Here is a 16,525-nt window from a genome sequence, read left to right on the forward strand (position 1 = left end):
ACCAACTATGAAAGCCTGTTGGTATCCAATAGCAACTGGAGGACTACACTCTACCCTGAAACCAGCCAGCATGTATGACTAGACAAATACAGGGTACAAAAAATGTTCCAGTTGAGTCAGGCCACAGAGCCAAAAGCATCAACATCCAACAATAAACGGAATACACTGGTCTCCTTTTTGTAAGTGTAATTCACCCATGAGAAAAGGTGTTTCTGTAACCTTCAAAACAAGAGAGAGAAACTGCACAGAGTGGACAAACCACTCCTTGAAATCTGAGCTTCAATAATTACACAGTTGGAGTGGCCTCTTTAACTGGCAAGAGGGAAAAAAATCCCACAGAGGAGGCTTCTGGACGGAATAAAGAGAGCTGGCACTGGAGGATGGAGAAAAGAAAAAGCTTCAGGACTTTCTCTTTTTTTTTTGGTTTCCTTCATGAAGGAGGGACTTACCCAGCATGATGGCATCCACTGCACCGCCTGCACAGAACTCTATCAGAATCTGCAACAGTGACACAAAACAGAAGAGGAAGAATGAGTAATAATGAAAAACACTTATTTAGCGCAAAGCATCACTACATTTCATTTGCTGTAAGGAGGAACGTGTGTTATTCATAGCAGGAGAACAACATGACCTTTATAGGGAAGACATCACAACCCCTTACTCTGTGTTATTGATCATACTGTGGAGACATTCCAAGAAGTCTATTGATCTGACATGGGACAGCCACACTGAGCTTCCTCTATCAGAGCATCTTTTTTTATAGCACTGCAGTAAAACACTTGATGTTGATCACTGAGGGTTATATTTGCAAACTAGGAGACCAAGATTAACTGGGATCCTCCTGCAACTAAAAAATTCTGCAGAGTGGGCTGTGATAGTTGGCCAGGGTAGAACATTTCCTAACACCTTTTTGGGTGTAAATGCATGGTAAATGCGTGTGTATGTCCACATTTGACTCACATCCAGGATATTTCATCATATGTTCTGATGAAAAACGACTTCCTCATTTGGGTGAGCGTTACTGAATATTCAAGTAGGCCTTGAGCTCACACGTTCAGATTAAGATCTCATGTACTACACAGATATATCATTTCTGCCACAACCAAATAACATAGATATAAATTGTTGGAATATCTGTACAGTGTCAGAGATACAAAACAAAGGCGTATCCTGACCAAATACAAGCTAGGCGGCTATGTGCTCACTGCTCTACAGGGGACATAGAGACAGAGATGCACTTCCTCCTCCACAGCAGCAAGTTCTCTTTTCTAAGAGATTCCCACTACAGGGAAATTACTAAAATAGTAACAAACTTCCCAACATTAACCCCAGAAGAGAAACTGTCAGTTATCCTGGGGGAAGGGTCAGCAGCTCCTCTGGCTGCTATATATGTGTCTGCCTGTCACAGCCTGAGGGACGCACCATCCCATAATATCTGATTTTATGTGAAGGTTTTATGAGCATACCGCATCAAGTGAGGAAATTGAGATTTGATGTATGGGTGACACCATTGTTTATTAATGCGTATAAAATATGTAATGTATATAATATGTAATGAATATATATGTAATGTAGGGGAGAACGGGGTTGGTTGTCACACGGGTTGGTTGGCACACTCGTTATATCTCACCACCACAGGGCACTGTCTCTCAAATTTGGGTATGGACATTCCCAGAATTAGGTTCAGAGCTCACCTACATAATATTCTCTGGACTAAGACAGCTGATCTTGAGGTGAGAGGACTTTTTGTGTTTTTCATGTCAAATTGTAAATATTCAGCTCCTCAGTATTTTTCTTCTAGGCTTTTAAACGATGGGTTTAAAACAAAACAAGTGTTACCCTTACAAAGTGTGAGGGAAAAGCTATAGTTTAGATTTTTATTAGCTAGCTAAATAGTTGTTAGATGGTTGTTAGCCTTGATGCTATCAAAAAAATCCAGTTGGGGTTGATCGTCACTCTCTGTTTGGGGTTGGTTGTCACATGTAATAACCAGTTGAGTCGGCCATTATTGTTAGGCCTATTTGTTTTGTTTTTTATGTTGTTATATAGGCTGGCCTAAAGATGTGTTTCCTGTTCATGTTCCTTGCTCATTTTATGTTAAAATGCATTAAGTTATGTAGGCCTATCACTGCAATTAAACTTTCAAATTTAGTTCTGCCCCATTGCCTTTTTTAAAAGATTTTTCCCATTGAAATACCATTGTGACAACCAACCCCATAGTGTGTGACAACCATCCCCATGATGGGGTTGGTTGTCACAATGTGTCAGAGTGTCTTTGATAATTAATTGCCTCTTTGTTACAATGAGTTGGAAAATGAGAGGGATACACATTTCAAGCCAACACCTTAAGCTCCAATTTAATGTAGGAATGACTATTGAAAGATGTTTTAATGATGAGCGATCATCAAAACAGTAAAAAGTGTAACAACCAATCCTGTTCTCCTCATATCTTTTTTTTTTTAAGTTATATTTTTGGTCTTTTTGCCTTTATTTGATAGGACAGCTGAAGAGAGACAGGAAATATGGGGAGTAGAGAGCGGGGGGAGGACATGCAGGAAATGGTGGACCGGCCAGGAATCGAACCAGCAACCCCTGCGACGAGGACTGTAGCCTCTGTTTGGGGCACTAAGACCGCTAGGCCACCAGTGCCCCTATGTATGAATCTTATGTGCTTTGGCAACAACATGTCTTTGTTCATGCAAATAAGCAAATTGAATTGAATTAAATTATAAAGAAATAAATACAAGTATAATACAGCTTAAAGCTATAGTACTAGTTTAGATTCGAGCGAGATGACATACTGCTTCTAATGAGGGTAAACTGCGCTAATATAAGAGAACTATAGATTAAGTGGTTCAGTGAACACATCATAGATATCTCAGTGGAGCTGCAGAGCATTAGATGAACACAGCAATGCAACATTAATCCCGTTATTGAGATGGTCAACCGATCAGAGCCTGACCTCAGTCTCAATAGCTGATGTAATGCACCTGATCATACTTCATTCATACTGCCTTTGAGTTGGCAGCTCGTGGTATCAGATGATCAAAAAAAAAAAAATCAATCAAAGCTGCAACTGAGCACCACCCTCTATTCAAACAAAGAGGAGCAGCCAAGCAGTAGTTCCTGTTCCTCATAATAAATGACTGTGCCGTGAGAATCTCGTGTGATACACAGTTATGATCCCTACAGGTGTTTCTCGAGGTTTAGAGTACACACATTAACATGCGCTGATTGTTACTCTGGTTCAACTGAAACTCATCAATCTTATTTTTAACATGTTTCTGGCTTAATATTTGCAGAAAAGGGAGCTACATTATTATTATTATTATTATTATTATTATTATTATTATTATTATTATTATTATTATTATACATTAACTAAACAGCTAATCCATACAAAGAGGGGGAAGTTATACATTGGCCTCGCTGCTTTAATGTCAGAGGGGTTGCCTGAGGGACGGACCCGTATGCAGCTCTGAATAATTCACAAGCACTTTCTCCAGCCACCAAAACCACTCCATTATCATCCCATAGATGTGGCCAGTCCACAAGGGACGGTCACATGACACCACCTGCCTGGACCTAATTGCTGTGGGGCCTCTTAGTGCACACAGAATGGGATCTACCGACCATGTATGAAGAGATTAATAAGAGACTCATTTTGAAGCTTTTCAAAAAAAACAGCTCTTAAAGGAAACAGGCACAGGAGACCTAAAGAAGGAATGGTTAAGAGGATTTTATTTTTTTAGTCACCATTAAGAAACCACTCCTGGAGATTCTTTGAGTGTCTTGTTTTCTTTGTAGATGATGACCTGTGACTTCTAGGTGGTCCGACAATCCTGCTCTTACACATGCAGCCCCAGCTTTGAACCCAGCCTCCAGACTTTGTGACACAGAGATTCCAAAACAGCAACCTAATGCAGCTCCTTTCTTCTTTCACACTCAACCTCATAATGAAGTCATATTGCTACCTCCAGTGTGGAATTTTACACAGTGTTTGGGAGCAACAGAGGTATTTACATTGACATTGCTTCACCTCTGTTTCTACCTCTTCTAGCAGCTTAATAGTTAGGGGGGAGTATTGGCAAGAACCTCCCGATACGATATGCGTCACGATACTTGGGTCATGATACGATAGTATCACGATATATCATGTATCACAATATTGTGATATATCGTGATATTCTACACAGTTAACTAAGAAAAAAATAGAGATGGTGTATATGTAAATCACACAATATTACTCAAAACTGAAAGGACAAATTAAGTCAAAACTATTAAGTCCACTTTATTGTTTTTGAAATACTGAGGTCGTATTTTAGTTCCAACTCGGCTAAAATATGAATTTTAATTTTTACAAAAAAATCGATATTAAGAGTTGAAATATCGATATCATATTGGAGGTCAAAGTATCGGGATATGGGGCAGTGGTGGCCTAGCGGTCTAAGCGCCCCACATACGGCCCTTTTCCACCGGCCCGTCTTAGCCCTACTCTACTCAACTTGACCCGTCTCTACTCGGTTTGTGTTGCATTTCCACGGGCGCGGTACCTCGTGTGTGAGATACCAGTTTTTCATACCTGCTCTGCTCTGGTTCCAAGCGAGCTGAGCCGATACTAAAAGGTGACGTCGACGGACTGCCGGCCACTGATTGGTCAGAGAATGTCGTCGCCAAAGAGTCATGAGCGCGACACTCAACACAGGAATCAAACCCGCCATTTTTTTAAAAAACAACATCAGTACTGTACAATGTCTGCCCGCAAAGTTTCTCCATGGTCCGTTGACGAGGTGCCGACTCTTTTGAGTCTAGTGGCCGAGGCACTGATGCGTTTGTGTTGCGTTCAAAATGATGTGAACGCAGTTTAGCACAGCTGTGTCATGACGACCCTGCCCAGCGTGAGTCAGTACTTGGGCTGGTGGAAGAGGTACCCAAACCGAGTAGAGTTGAGCCAAATAGAGCTGAGTCGAGTCGAGTAGGGCTGAAACTGTGTAGTGGAAAAGTGCCAATACAGAGGCTACAGTCCTTGTGGTAGGGGTCGCCGGTTCGATTCCCGGCCGTGACCATTTCCTGCATGTCTTTCCCCACTCTCTGCTCTCCACATTTCCTGTCTCTCATCAGCTGTCCTATAAAATAAAGGCAAAAAGCCCCAAAAATATAACTTAAAAAATAAAAGTATCGCGATATATTGCTGTATCAATATTTTTTCACACCCCTATTAATAGTGGAACGCCTCTGTACCTTTCATACACAATGGCCATGCATTGCATTCCCATCTCAAACAAGCAATGTGAAAAGGCCCCATGACTGGCTTTAAACTCCTCCACTGTAACTGACGGGAGAAAAATACCCTGCTCTCATCCTGAAATCATATGACATAAGAATCCTTTGGGAAACAGCATCACAAACAGTGGCTTGTAATGAATTTGTGTGTCTCTGTGCGTGACTACTTCATTGCCTCTGTGTCTCCTTGGCTCCAAATCAACAGCAACAAACGAGAGGGAGACTTACTTACCCACAGTTTGCCTTCAAAATAAAAGGCGTCCAGCAGTTTGACGATGTGGTGGTGGTTGCAGGAGGCCAGGATGTCGATCTCTACCATGTAGTCCTCCAGTTCATCCTCCGTCTTTGTGTCAATAACCTTGGCAGCAGCGAGGGTCCCATTCTGCTTGTTCTGGGCCTGAAAGTGACAATGACGTCAACACAGCATTACTGGTTATATTCTCACAATACTAATAAAGAATGAAAGAGAACAATGTTTTAATTGAGTATGCAGTTTAATACATTACTTATAATGCTGCTGGCTGGACAACAGAACAATTAGCTTTCTATGCAGCAACTTTTGGAGAAATAGATCCATCAACGTTTACAATCTCTATTAAGACTAAAGCCATTCTGAATCGAGAGCAATTAACACTTTGGCACTTTATGGCTTGTGTTTATATCAAAACAATACCTGTAGGTACAGTTCCCACACATATACAGGTGATAACAGGTTGTTAAATACAAAAAGACTCCTCTGGGAAGAAAACAAAACACAGTTGACACACAACATGCGTTCATTTCTGCCCATTGTGAGACGTGAAGCAAAAAGGTGCTGACATATTGTGTTGGTAGAGCAGAAGTGACCTGGCTGATAGAGCCTCAGGACTGACGTCACACCCTTGCTGCTAGCCAAAACACGCAACTTACAGATAAAATGTTCAAAATCCCTCAGCCGGGTACAGTCCAGAGCAGAAGAGATTCTTGTGTTGATTTAAAGTAGATACTTAAGGCTATGAGGAGTTCAATGACTCGTGTGTTTTTGTCAGAATGGAGGTCTTTGGGGTTTGTGACCTATACTGCAGCCAGTTACCAGGGAGAGCTCTAAACCTTTCTGGTTTCACAGTCAGTCTATTTTTAAAAAAAAAGATTATTATTATTAGCTTGAGAGTGACAGGAAATGTGGTGAAAGAGAGGGGGGATGACAAGCGCCAAATCATGTCAGAACCAAGCGGCAACATCCGGTCTAAAAATTTGAGTCCAATGCAGAAGTGCTAAAAACTGCAGTTCATCGAAGATCCGCTTAAGGCTGGCTCCGGAAGTACCGGAAACCACATACACACCAATTCAAAAAAGCCGATCTTTACAGCAGAAATAAACATGTTTACAGCGAAAGACAAGTGTAGTCTGGATAGCAAATTTCTTGATCGGGGGGGGGGGGGGGGGGGGGGGGTTGAATTTTTTTTTAACACGGCAACTTTGAAGATATTTAGATTACGAGTCTTCCAATGAGAGGCACAGCTGACTTGATTGACAGGCGGGAATACTGTAGCTGTTGGCTAGGAGGTTTAAAGCCCGCCTCTTTACTCTCAAAACAGCGCTTCAGAAACAGATGGGGGATGTCACGGATACTACGTCCATATATTATATAGTCTATGTTATATAGTCTATAGTCTATGGTCAGTACCGGGAATCGATCCTACAACTAGTACGCCAAGGACTGTAGCATATGCACATGGGGAGCATGCTCTACCAACTGAGCTAAACCAGCTTCACACAGTCGGTGAACTTTTAAAACTCGCCACTACCTCTTTTTCTTCCTCCTTTTCTCAACTCGTGTCCTTCTTTCCTTTCACATTCAATACCCTAACTCCCCTTAAAGTGTTGCAGTGAAAGTAAATCAAACATCTGAGCAAATAAATGTATGATTTATGGGTTTCTGATTGGGGAAATTGCTAGTTCTCCTCTACACTGTTACCATAGACTGTAAATAAGAATCATACAGCCACCCTGTTGTCAGTAATTTGGTTGGAGACCAGATGGTTTGGGGCCATCTCTATCTTGATTTCTTTGGGAGACAGAAATGAATGCATTTGAATTAGAGGGATGACACACATTGCTAAGTCTCTATCCTGACTGGCAGGTCAATGCAGTAGCTACTTGTCAATCAGAGGAAGCCAAGCCCTTACACTTGGGTGTTGGAACCCAACTGACTTAATGAACATCATGCGGAGGAAGACTTCAAAAAAGGGGAAATGTGTACCATGTTATTAATCAGATGAGTTTTGATATTATTATCTGGTTTCATGTTATCTGTAACCAACGTAACCAACCTCCATTCAATCCTGTACAGTATCAAATCCTAACAAATGCCTAAATATCTCCACTCCAGATGAGTTGCTGCTGTACTGCAGAGACTAATAAAAAAATTACCAAACATTTGGCCAACCTAGGAGCCAAGAAGTTATTTTAAGGCCGGCTGTGGATTTAGTGTTTATGGATACAGACACAATCTCAGGGAGTTAAGGAAAAAGACCAGGGAGGGAGTGTTAGGAGGACCAACTGCTGTAGAGTGTGTCACACCCTATATTTACACAGTGCTGACCTGACACACTGCCTCTGTCTTTCCCTTTGTACTGCTGGACTCCTGTCTACAAATCACTAACACATACACAACCTTATATTAGCTTCATGATGGAGAATGATGGAGTTCTTCAAGTGGTCTGTGGCCTTCAGTCGTTATGTACATGACATTTTACAACACTGGCTTGTTTTGAAGGATTAAATGAGAGCTGTGGGTGTCATCTCAAGAAAGCTCATAATCCTGAATATTGATCCTTTAAGACAGGTAAATAATTTCTGTGAAGAGCTCTAGCTGTAACACATGGGCACTCTCATTTAGCTGGAGGACTGAATTTGTGTCTGACATTATTTTCAGTGACACACACGCCAATCAGGGTGTGCGACCAGAATTATGTGTGCATTTCGTATTGTGTCCAAACAAAGCGACACACCTCCTAACTAATAAAACACCACAAAAAGCCTGTAGATGTTTATGTGAGTGCAGGATTCTTTTTAACAGCTGATTCACACATCCATTGCAATCTTTTCCCACCCCACCCAAATGAGGCAGCCATCAAACGCCTGTGAAATAACTGATGAAATGTGTTCTGTGCTGACAGTAATGCGACCTGAAGGAGGCAAGCCCATCTTCATCCTCTGTATGTTTTTTGGTTTTTTTTAAAAACCTGAGTGTAGGACGCCGTGAGAGTCTTCTGGTTTTCATCACAGTTGGTTAAACCGGCTAATAAGACTTGAAAAGTGCCAAATTTAGATTTGCGGGCCATTTAGCAGCATTATTATATGATCACAGGAGTTCCAGGGCGGGGAAACATAAGTCACAGATGATATTTCTTCATCCTCCTAAATGTTTTACCTGTAGAAGTCAATTCATTCAATATGTTTCAGGGGCAGCAAATTCTGGAATCTTTAAAATGTTATAAAGGATGCTTGAAAAAACTTTTAACCATTGTTACTTAATTATACTCATCATGCTCAACCACATATTCATAAACAGGTGTCCATACACATCATATTCATTTTTGTACTTTTGAATTCTGTTTAAATGTAGTAACTGTATTTATATTAACTGTTCATTTTGTGTATTTTTATGCTATTTTATTTTTAGTATCAACTATCGTCTTTATATGTGTCAATTTAGTATTTTTTAAATAATCTTTTGATATTAGAACACTATTTGGGTTTTCTGCCAGTTTATTATTTATCTTTGCTCTTTTTTGTGTGTATTATCTTTTAATTGTGCAAATAAATACACATAAAAACATAAATGCTTAGGAATTGAGCTTCATGCTACACTTATTCCTACTACATCCCTCAATAACCTCCATTTCTGCTCTGATAATCGTCTCTTTTGCCTCGCATTGTGCTCATTAATGGTCAAACTGTTGAAAAAAGGTCGTATATGAGTAATGAAATTGACCTCCACTGAACAACATAAAGGCTGCTACAGGTACGTGAACACAGCTTTGTAATAATAACCTCGAGAGAGAGAGTTCGATCAAGTAGTCGAGATTACAGATGGGGGACAAAACACTATGAATACCTCGCCATACAATGCAATCCAACCGAGCAAACAACAGCTTTAGAAACAGTCACAAAAAGAGGAAACACCCCCTTCCTGACACTCTGAATTTCCCTATTACACCCACAGGCACTGTTTTCAATACATTTGCATTAAACTGTAACAGTGCTGCAGGTTCTGTGTCCACTTTATGTGTCATATACAGTGACAAAAACAAAGGAAAACATCCCCCTGAAGGGACTTCAGCAGTGTGCTAAATCATGTACACATACACACATTTGACATTTAGAGGAATCATTATTATTGTTTCTTACGGTGTGTCCTCTGATCTCACAGAGCAACTTTACACTCCATCAGCTTCTGCATGTAAGAGGCCATGTTTACTCTGTGTAAGTGACCAACAACTTTAACAGACTGAACACTGATGCCAAATGCATCTCTATGGCAAAGTCACATTTATATCTTAGCATTGCAACAACTACTGGGTGGGTGGGAAACAATAATAGTACTACTGGAGCCAATCAATATCATGCTTTTAAAAATAACACTTAATTCTAGACAGATATGACTCACAATGTTACTACTTCATGACTCTTGGTCTTGCAATTTATCGTCATAATTTGGTTATCAGAGAATCGCTGTATCGTGATATTATCGATTATTTATAAGGTATTGTTTTAACAGTAACCATGAGATTTCCATCTTTCCATGACAGAGCTTTCAGGTCATTTTTTAAACACAGCCCTGGGTCACATTTCCTTTCTATATGTCTCCCCCAGGAAGATAATTATAGGCCTTACAAGTCTAATATTGAGAGCATACACAGTATATGCAAAATGCATGATTGAGGGCCTTGAAGATGTGGCCTGCCCGATCTGTCACTGCTGTCATTTCACACCTTCTGTCCTGCAAACACAATGGAGGAGGAAAAAATGTCTTTAAAGAAATGGGTTAGAGAAATAATACACTACCTTGAACACTTTGCCAAACGCTCCATCTCCCAGCTCTCCAATGATGTCCCAGATTTCCTCAGGGTTGACGTCTCTGTGTACATGTTCATACTGCTTCTTCTTCTTGTCAGGGCCCAGTTTGAATATCTTCCGAAAATTGAAGAAAGACATGTTTTCTGATGAGAAGTAGAGCTCAGTGTTGATGCGGGCTCCTCGGTTATTTCCGCCAAGAGAATATAGCGGTTCCTCCCGACGCAGGGGCTTTGAGTATAGCTATGGAAATAACAGCATGCAGGCGATAGATGAGGGCAGACAAGCTGCTATTGTAGCCATTCAGCTATGATAGTGTCAATTATAACTTCCCTCGACGGTGGTTATTCATAGTCACATCACAGCTAGCAGTGATCACAGGACGCTCTTCTTCAGGCAGACGACACACACAGAGAAGAGTTCGTCTTTCCGCTCAGGCTGCTGGTTCAGGTTGAAAACAATGAGAGATGTAGATCAGTAATCATTCCACCATGGATACGGCTTTTTCATCATTAATCGCGTTAAAATGGAGAGTCAAAAAAGATCCCATGCTTCGGTTGGATGACCACACAGACAGAAGTTAGCGGACTAGCGTCAAGTTCCCGCGAGCGACATCTGGACTTCCGGTACAACCTTTCAAAATAAAGCAGATAATGACGAACGGGCTTTAAAACATACAAAGTAGAGATGGGATTTATGGCCAATTGAAGGGAATCGGATCTTGAGGAGCCGTTCCTTTCAAAGAGCCGTTCAAAAGACTGGCTCTTTGGCTCACTGTTATAGTTATTCATTTTTTAGAAGTCAACCAGGGGTAACTCGTTTTTATCAAGGAAACAATCACTGTTAGCAGTTATAAGATAAGATTTGGACCAGAATAATTCAAATTTACACATCCCTCCAATATATACAGTATATACTCTATTGGTGGGAATTATTCTGAAATATTGATTATAATTTAATTTGGCACTGTAAACATTCCATAAGATGATGCCATATCTCCATGCTTCGACAGTGAGAAAACGTTGTGGCGCTATAAAAACTACGCAGGCTACAGATAACTTCCATGCAAAACAACTTGACTGTAAAATTTTCCACACAAGAACGCAGCAGTAATACAGCAGATACAGCAGTAAATAAATGTCTTCACTCCAGTCGGCGGCGCTGACTAATCTCCTCCCCTAAGTTAGCTGCGAATATATAGGCGCGTTCTCGTGCATGGAGCTTGCTGTGGATAACTCATACTCGGAGATGGCATTGGTTGTTCACGTGAAGACAGCGTGACAACTCAGACTCATGGGGCACTCAGGTGACACGTGAATGCAGCGTGGGAAATCTGCATATAAAAACGGTTCCCAAATGAACAGTTTGCAACTTCGAATCGGTTCTCATCATTCACTTAAAAGAGCCGTTCAAAAGACTGGCTCGTTCACAAATGTCACATCTCTACTACTCATAGAGAAAGTGTGCTGGCTTTGATAACTTGGTAGGAACTAGGCCTTGTGGTTCATTCAGGGGCATGTACAGTGGGGTACCATGGTCTCCCTCAAGTACCAACATTTTAGCTATTAGCTAAAATCAACTTATTGGACTGCTGAACAGATTGCCATCAGTCTCCTAAGCATTTAAAGTGTATGTATGTTTTGTGTTGGTACTTAAAGCTGTTAGAAAATACTCGATAGGCTACATCTATTTTATAAGAGAAGTGCAAAAGAGAGGAATCTGTCCAAATAATACTGAAAGCTAATTCATGCACACTGTCTTACCATCAAACATACATTTATTGGCAACTTCTTTTTACTGAATTGCACATTTTTAAGTTCTTCAAATTGGTTTCTGGACTTAATTTTATTTATTTATATTTAACCCTTTAAAAATTAAGCTTTGAAGATGCATCTGTTGCCACAGCTTTATAAAGTTGAGACACTACAAACATGAGTATGACCGCTGTATGATACTTTAATGTGAGTAGTTCAAGCAAATATGTAGAGTCAGAAAGGTAGTGTGTGTGTAAAACCACCCCTGCCATAGTTAGCTCCTCAGTTGGGCCACCTTAATCAAAAATAGTCTGACAACACTTCTGAGTTCAAGAATCAAGAAGAATCAAGAAATCTTTATTGCCAAGTGAGCTGAAACACACAAGGAATTTGACGTGGTGAATGTAACACTGGTACTTAACAACAAGACAGTAAGGACACAACAAGACAGTAAAGACAATAAATATAGAAACCTAAAAACTAACCCTAAAAATTCTGAATAAGAATAAAAATAAAAATACTATCTGTACAAAGAAATGTAAAATAACTTTTAAGACATAAATAAATGAATTAGCCTAAGCCAGAGTGCAATTTTAGTGGATGAATATAATAATAAAATATGTTATAGAATAAATTACAATATTGCACGTGGTTGTTGAGATATTGCACTGGAGTTAACAGCTTTACATCTTTCACGTAGCTTAAATGTTGCCAACGTTTTAGTGAAAATGATTTCTTTAAAGCTGAAACATTGGCAACATATGTTCAGCTTTATTGTTACAACCAGACACCAAACTTAACGCGTTTACTTTGTAGACTACAAATAGACATTTCCGGTATCAGCTGTCCCCTCTCTTGTCAGCTTGACAACGCAGTTGGTTAGCTGTATCTGTTTCCTGAATCTCCTCGGCAGGACGTGCTCAGCGGCTCAGCTCTTGGGCTCTTCTACGCATGCTTCTTCTGTTCTTGTCGTCATGATGAAGAAAAAATGGTAGGAGTTCTTCCACAGTTTAGGTCCCCTCAGGCCTTCAGACATTACGATACATGGAGTCAGATGATGCAGGCTGATTGATCTGTTCAGCTTATCCCGTGTCATAATACAGTCACAGTCTGGCACTGCTGAGGAGCCTATTATAGTTCAACTGAAAAGTATTACTCAGTGGCATGTGTGCTCTTTTTCCCCCCACAGGATATATATATATATATATATATATATATATATATATATATATATATATATATATATATATATATATTGTATAATTTGTTTTATTCACATTTAACCTTATACACATGACACCAAACCAAATAAACAATAAAACAATAAACACAGGGGATAATTAAATTAACAGAAACACACACACACAAAAAAGATCCACAAACAGAACAGAGAAAAGAAAAAAGAAACAGGATATTTCACAACAAATTAAGTCTGTAAGTCGCCATATACCTAAACACTCAAGTAGAAGTAGTAAAATGTACTTTAAGTTACAAAATAAAAGTAAGTCTTCTCATAAGCCCCATTAAGTGTGTTTGTTTTACACTGTTGGATTATCTAACATTGTGATTAAATTAAGCTTATAGTGTTACTGGTTATTTGGAGAACTCTTATAGGTGTCGTGTAGATTATTGTGTGAAAATCATCATACAAGCTTCATATGATTTAAACATCATCAACATACAATACTTGAAACAGGGCTGATACATGTATAAGTAAATTGCATTATTTAAAATTGTGAAGTTTTGTAGAAGGTAGTTGGTGCAAATATTATTCAGGACTGTCGTACTGGTAAATACAGCAACACACTATAACAATAATAACAAAACGTGCAGCACTTATTCACTTTAATACATTATGAGGATGTGGAGCGCTCCCTTGTGTGGAAAATAAACCTACTGTTGGCCTGTCGCTTCATGTCCCCTCCACTGGATGGCAGCAGAGTCATTAACTATATGCCGAGTTTAAGGTCAGTCAGAAATCCTGATGTAACTTCCAAATGATCCTTTAAATAGGCAGTTTGTATGTGAGGTCACTCGTAAAAATAGGCCTACGTGATACATTTTTGATTCACAGCTATTAATACCTCTTTGAATTTTTTGTACAAGCTGTTTTCAAGTTAAAAATACACAGTGTGCATACAGACATTTTTTGGAGTTGATAAACACAAATAAGTAGAGCAAACCATTTTGCTCTACTTATTTGTGTATATCACAAAATCAGAATTGGCTATCAAAAGTTCTTCATTGTACTCAACTCAACTCAACTCAACTCAACTCAACTCAACTCAACTCAACTTTATTTATGCTCTTGCTTGCTTTATACTGTTTTGCGCTGTCTACTTTACTGCTGTCACACTTAAATTTCCCCTTTGTGGGACGAATAAGACTTTATCTTATCCTATTCATATAGCACCTTTCATACATAAAAACATGCAGCCCAAAGTGCTTCACAGAATAACAGAGACAGAAAACAACAGCAATGGTAAAATTATAAAAGGCAAGATTATAAATAAAATACTTCAAAATAAAAAAAAATGAATACAGTAAAGTTAATAAAATAAGTAAGAGTGGAAATAAAAGTTAAAATTAAGTTAACATTATCAAGATCAGATGAATACAATAAATAAATAAATAAATAAATAATTAAATAATTAAATAATTAAATAAGATAAATAAATCTTAAAGCAATGATTCAAATAATAATGATTCAAATAATAATGATTCAAATAATAATGATTCAAATAATAATAATAATAATAATAATAATAATAATAATAATAATAATAATAATAATAGTAATAATAATACAATAAAATAAAATAAAATAATAAAAATTGTAAGTCTTGACTCAAAAAAAATGGAAAGGTTTTTTTTTTTATGTTTTGCAAGGTTTACAACAAGAAGTGGGAGTTACATCTGAAGGCAGCAACGGGCTCCTTCATCAGTTTTCATGAACTTTTTTATTTTTTTGTAAAGAAAAATGTGGTTTTAATTCTCAACACAGAACATTTTTATTTCTTCAACACTTTTATTGTTGCATAACATCAGGAATAATATGACCCGCAAGACACAAGAAACTGGTCCCAAACAATGTGACTTCCTCAGAGGTTACTCAGCAGCGTCCAGTCAGCTGAGGGAGGGCCGCCCCGCACATTTACATTTCTCTCCCCTCCTGTCTGTCTGTGCAGCGGGGGAGTCCAGCCCCTCTTGAGGGAGGGGAAGACAGATGAATCGCTACTTTTTACTGCGTTGTTATGTTTCACAAGCAGTTCAGAAGCTCGAGACCGACAGACACCATCAGCTCATGGATGCACCAAAAGCTTGAGTGCCGCGAGACTTTCCCCTCTTTTCAACTAACTTTTTCTCCCTCCTTCCCTCCAGTCCTCTCAGGCCAGTTCATGCATGTCTGTTTTCTTCAAACCCTGTATTGTTTTCATGGCTAAGCATCTTGTTTTGTAGCATTTAGATTAGTTTTGGTGCAATTCTCGACTAGTGTTTGAAGATGCAGCTCCGCACGGTGCTCGACGTTAATGTTGTGGACGTGCAGAAGAGAAGGAATCCCTCCAAACATTATGTGAGTTGTCCCATCGTTTTGTTATCATCTTATTAAAGTGAACTTACAACTTCATAGAAACTAAGCTACTTGTTGTGTGTCTTAACATTTCAGCTGTACTTGCAGCTGGTTGGCTGTTGGTACAGCACTTTGGTCCAATATAAATATCTCTCCAAAGTGTGGTTTGAATACTTGAAGTTCATGCTGCAAAAATGTACCCATGGTTTACTCTTAACTTCTCTCCTATCATACAATGAAGTGAACACTTGTTGCTTTAAATTGAAAGTGGATTACTTTGACTTTTGAACTAGAAACACAAACTCTTAATGCTATTTTCAAGCTTTTGACTAACAGAGAGCACAGCTATGGACAAAACACAATTTACTGGAAGCATAAACACTTATCATTTTGTTGTATGAATTATTGTCCGTAATTTGCTGATAGATTATCATACAAAATAGTGACATGAGGTCTAATAAGGAAATCTCCTTTTACAGCTAGAGGGGCGTGTTAGTGTCTGTGTCTGATGGACATCAACTGGACAGCAGAGCCCTGACAGCAAAACAAGAGAAAATGCACCCGGGCTGCAAAATATTACAGGCTACACAAAAAGACAAATCATATTTACAAGTTGTTCGTTTTTTTTTACATGCTGGTTGATGATCTGTAGCTGACCAGCTAGCCTGCAAACTTGCACTAGACATGCAATTTCCTCTCTTTGACTGTTTGTTTCCTTTTTCAACAAGATGACATGCAGGACAAGACATGTTTATGTGTCTATGTTAGATTACAATGTGACTTCAGATGGAAAGCTATATTCAGATGTTTTTCCAAGTCTGTGGCTCTTGACTGCTATTGTGTAGCAGGCTGATGT

The 16,525-nt window shown here is 39.1% G+C and overlaps 2 protein-coding genes across 5 annotated transcripts in view; one reads left to right on the forward strand and one right to left on the reverse strand.

The window, feature by feature from the left end:
• The window catches only part of slka (STE20-like kinase a), a 32,348-nt gene extending 21,374 nt beyond the window's left edge, over positions 1 to 10,974 (reverse strand). The window contains exons 1-3 of one of the 2 annotated variants that reach the window (XM_034681079.1): positions 10,336 to 10,968; positions 5,516 to 5,680; positions 450 to 498 (exon numbers count right to left, since the gene is read on the reverse strand). In XM_034681079.1, the coding sequence (XP_034536970.1) occupies positions 450 to 498; positions 5,516 to 5,680; positions 10,336 to 10,485 (364 nt within the window). In that variant the 5' untranslated portion in view covers positions 10,486 to 10,968. Of the gene's footprint in view, positions 1 to 449; positions 499 to 5,515; positions 5,681 to 10,335 lie in introns of both variants that reach the window. The other variant, XM_034681080.1, reaches the window with a different exon arrangement.
• Positions 10,975 to 12,949: 1,975 nt separating this feature from the next.
• Positions 12,950 to 16,525, forward strand: part of sh3pxd2ab (SH3 and PX domains 2Ab) — a 70,990-nt gene continuing 67,414 nt past the window's right edge. For 2 of the 3 annotated variants that reach the window (XM_034682419.1, XM_034682421.1), the window contains exon 1: positions 15,149 to 15,672. In XM_034682419.1, coding sequence (XP_034538310.1) covers positions 15,601 to 15,672 — 72 coding nt within the window. In that variant the 5' untranslated portion in view covers positions 15,149 to 15,600. Of the gene's footprint in view, positions 13,090 to 15,148; positions 15,673 to 16,525 lie in introns of those variants that run through there. The other variant, XM_034682420.1, reaches the window with a different exon arrangement.

Source organism: Notolabrus celidotus, chromosome 4, assembly GCF_009762535.1.
Source record: "Notolabrus celidotus isolate fNotCel1 chromosome 4, fNotCel1.pri, whole genome shotgun sequence".
In the NCBI taxonomy this organism is placed as follows: domain Eukaryota; kingdom Metazoa; phylum Chordata; class Actinopteri; order Labriformes; family Labridae; genus Notolabrus; species Notolabrus celidotus.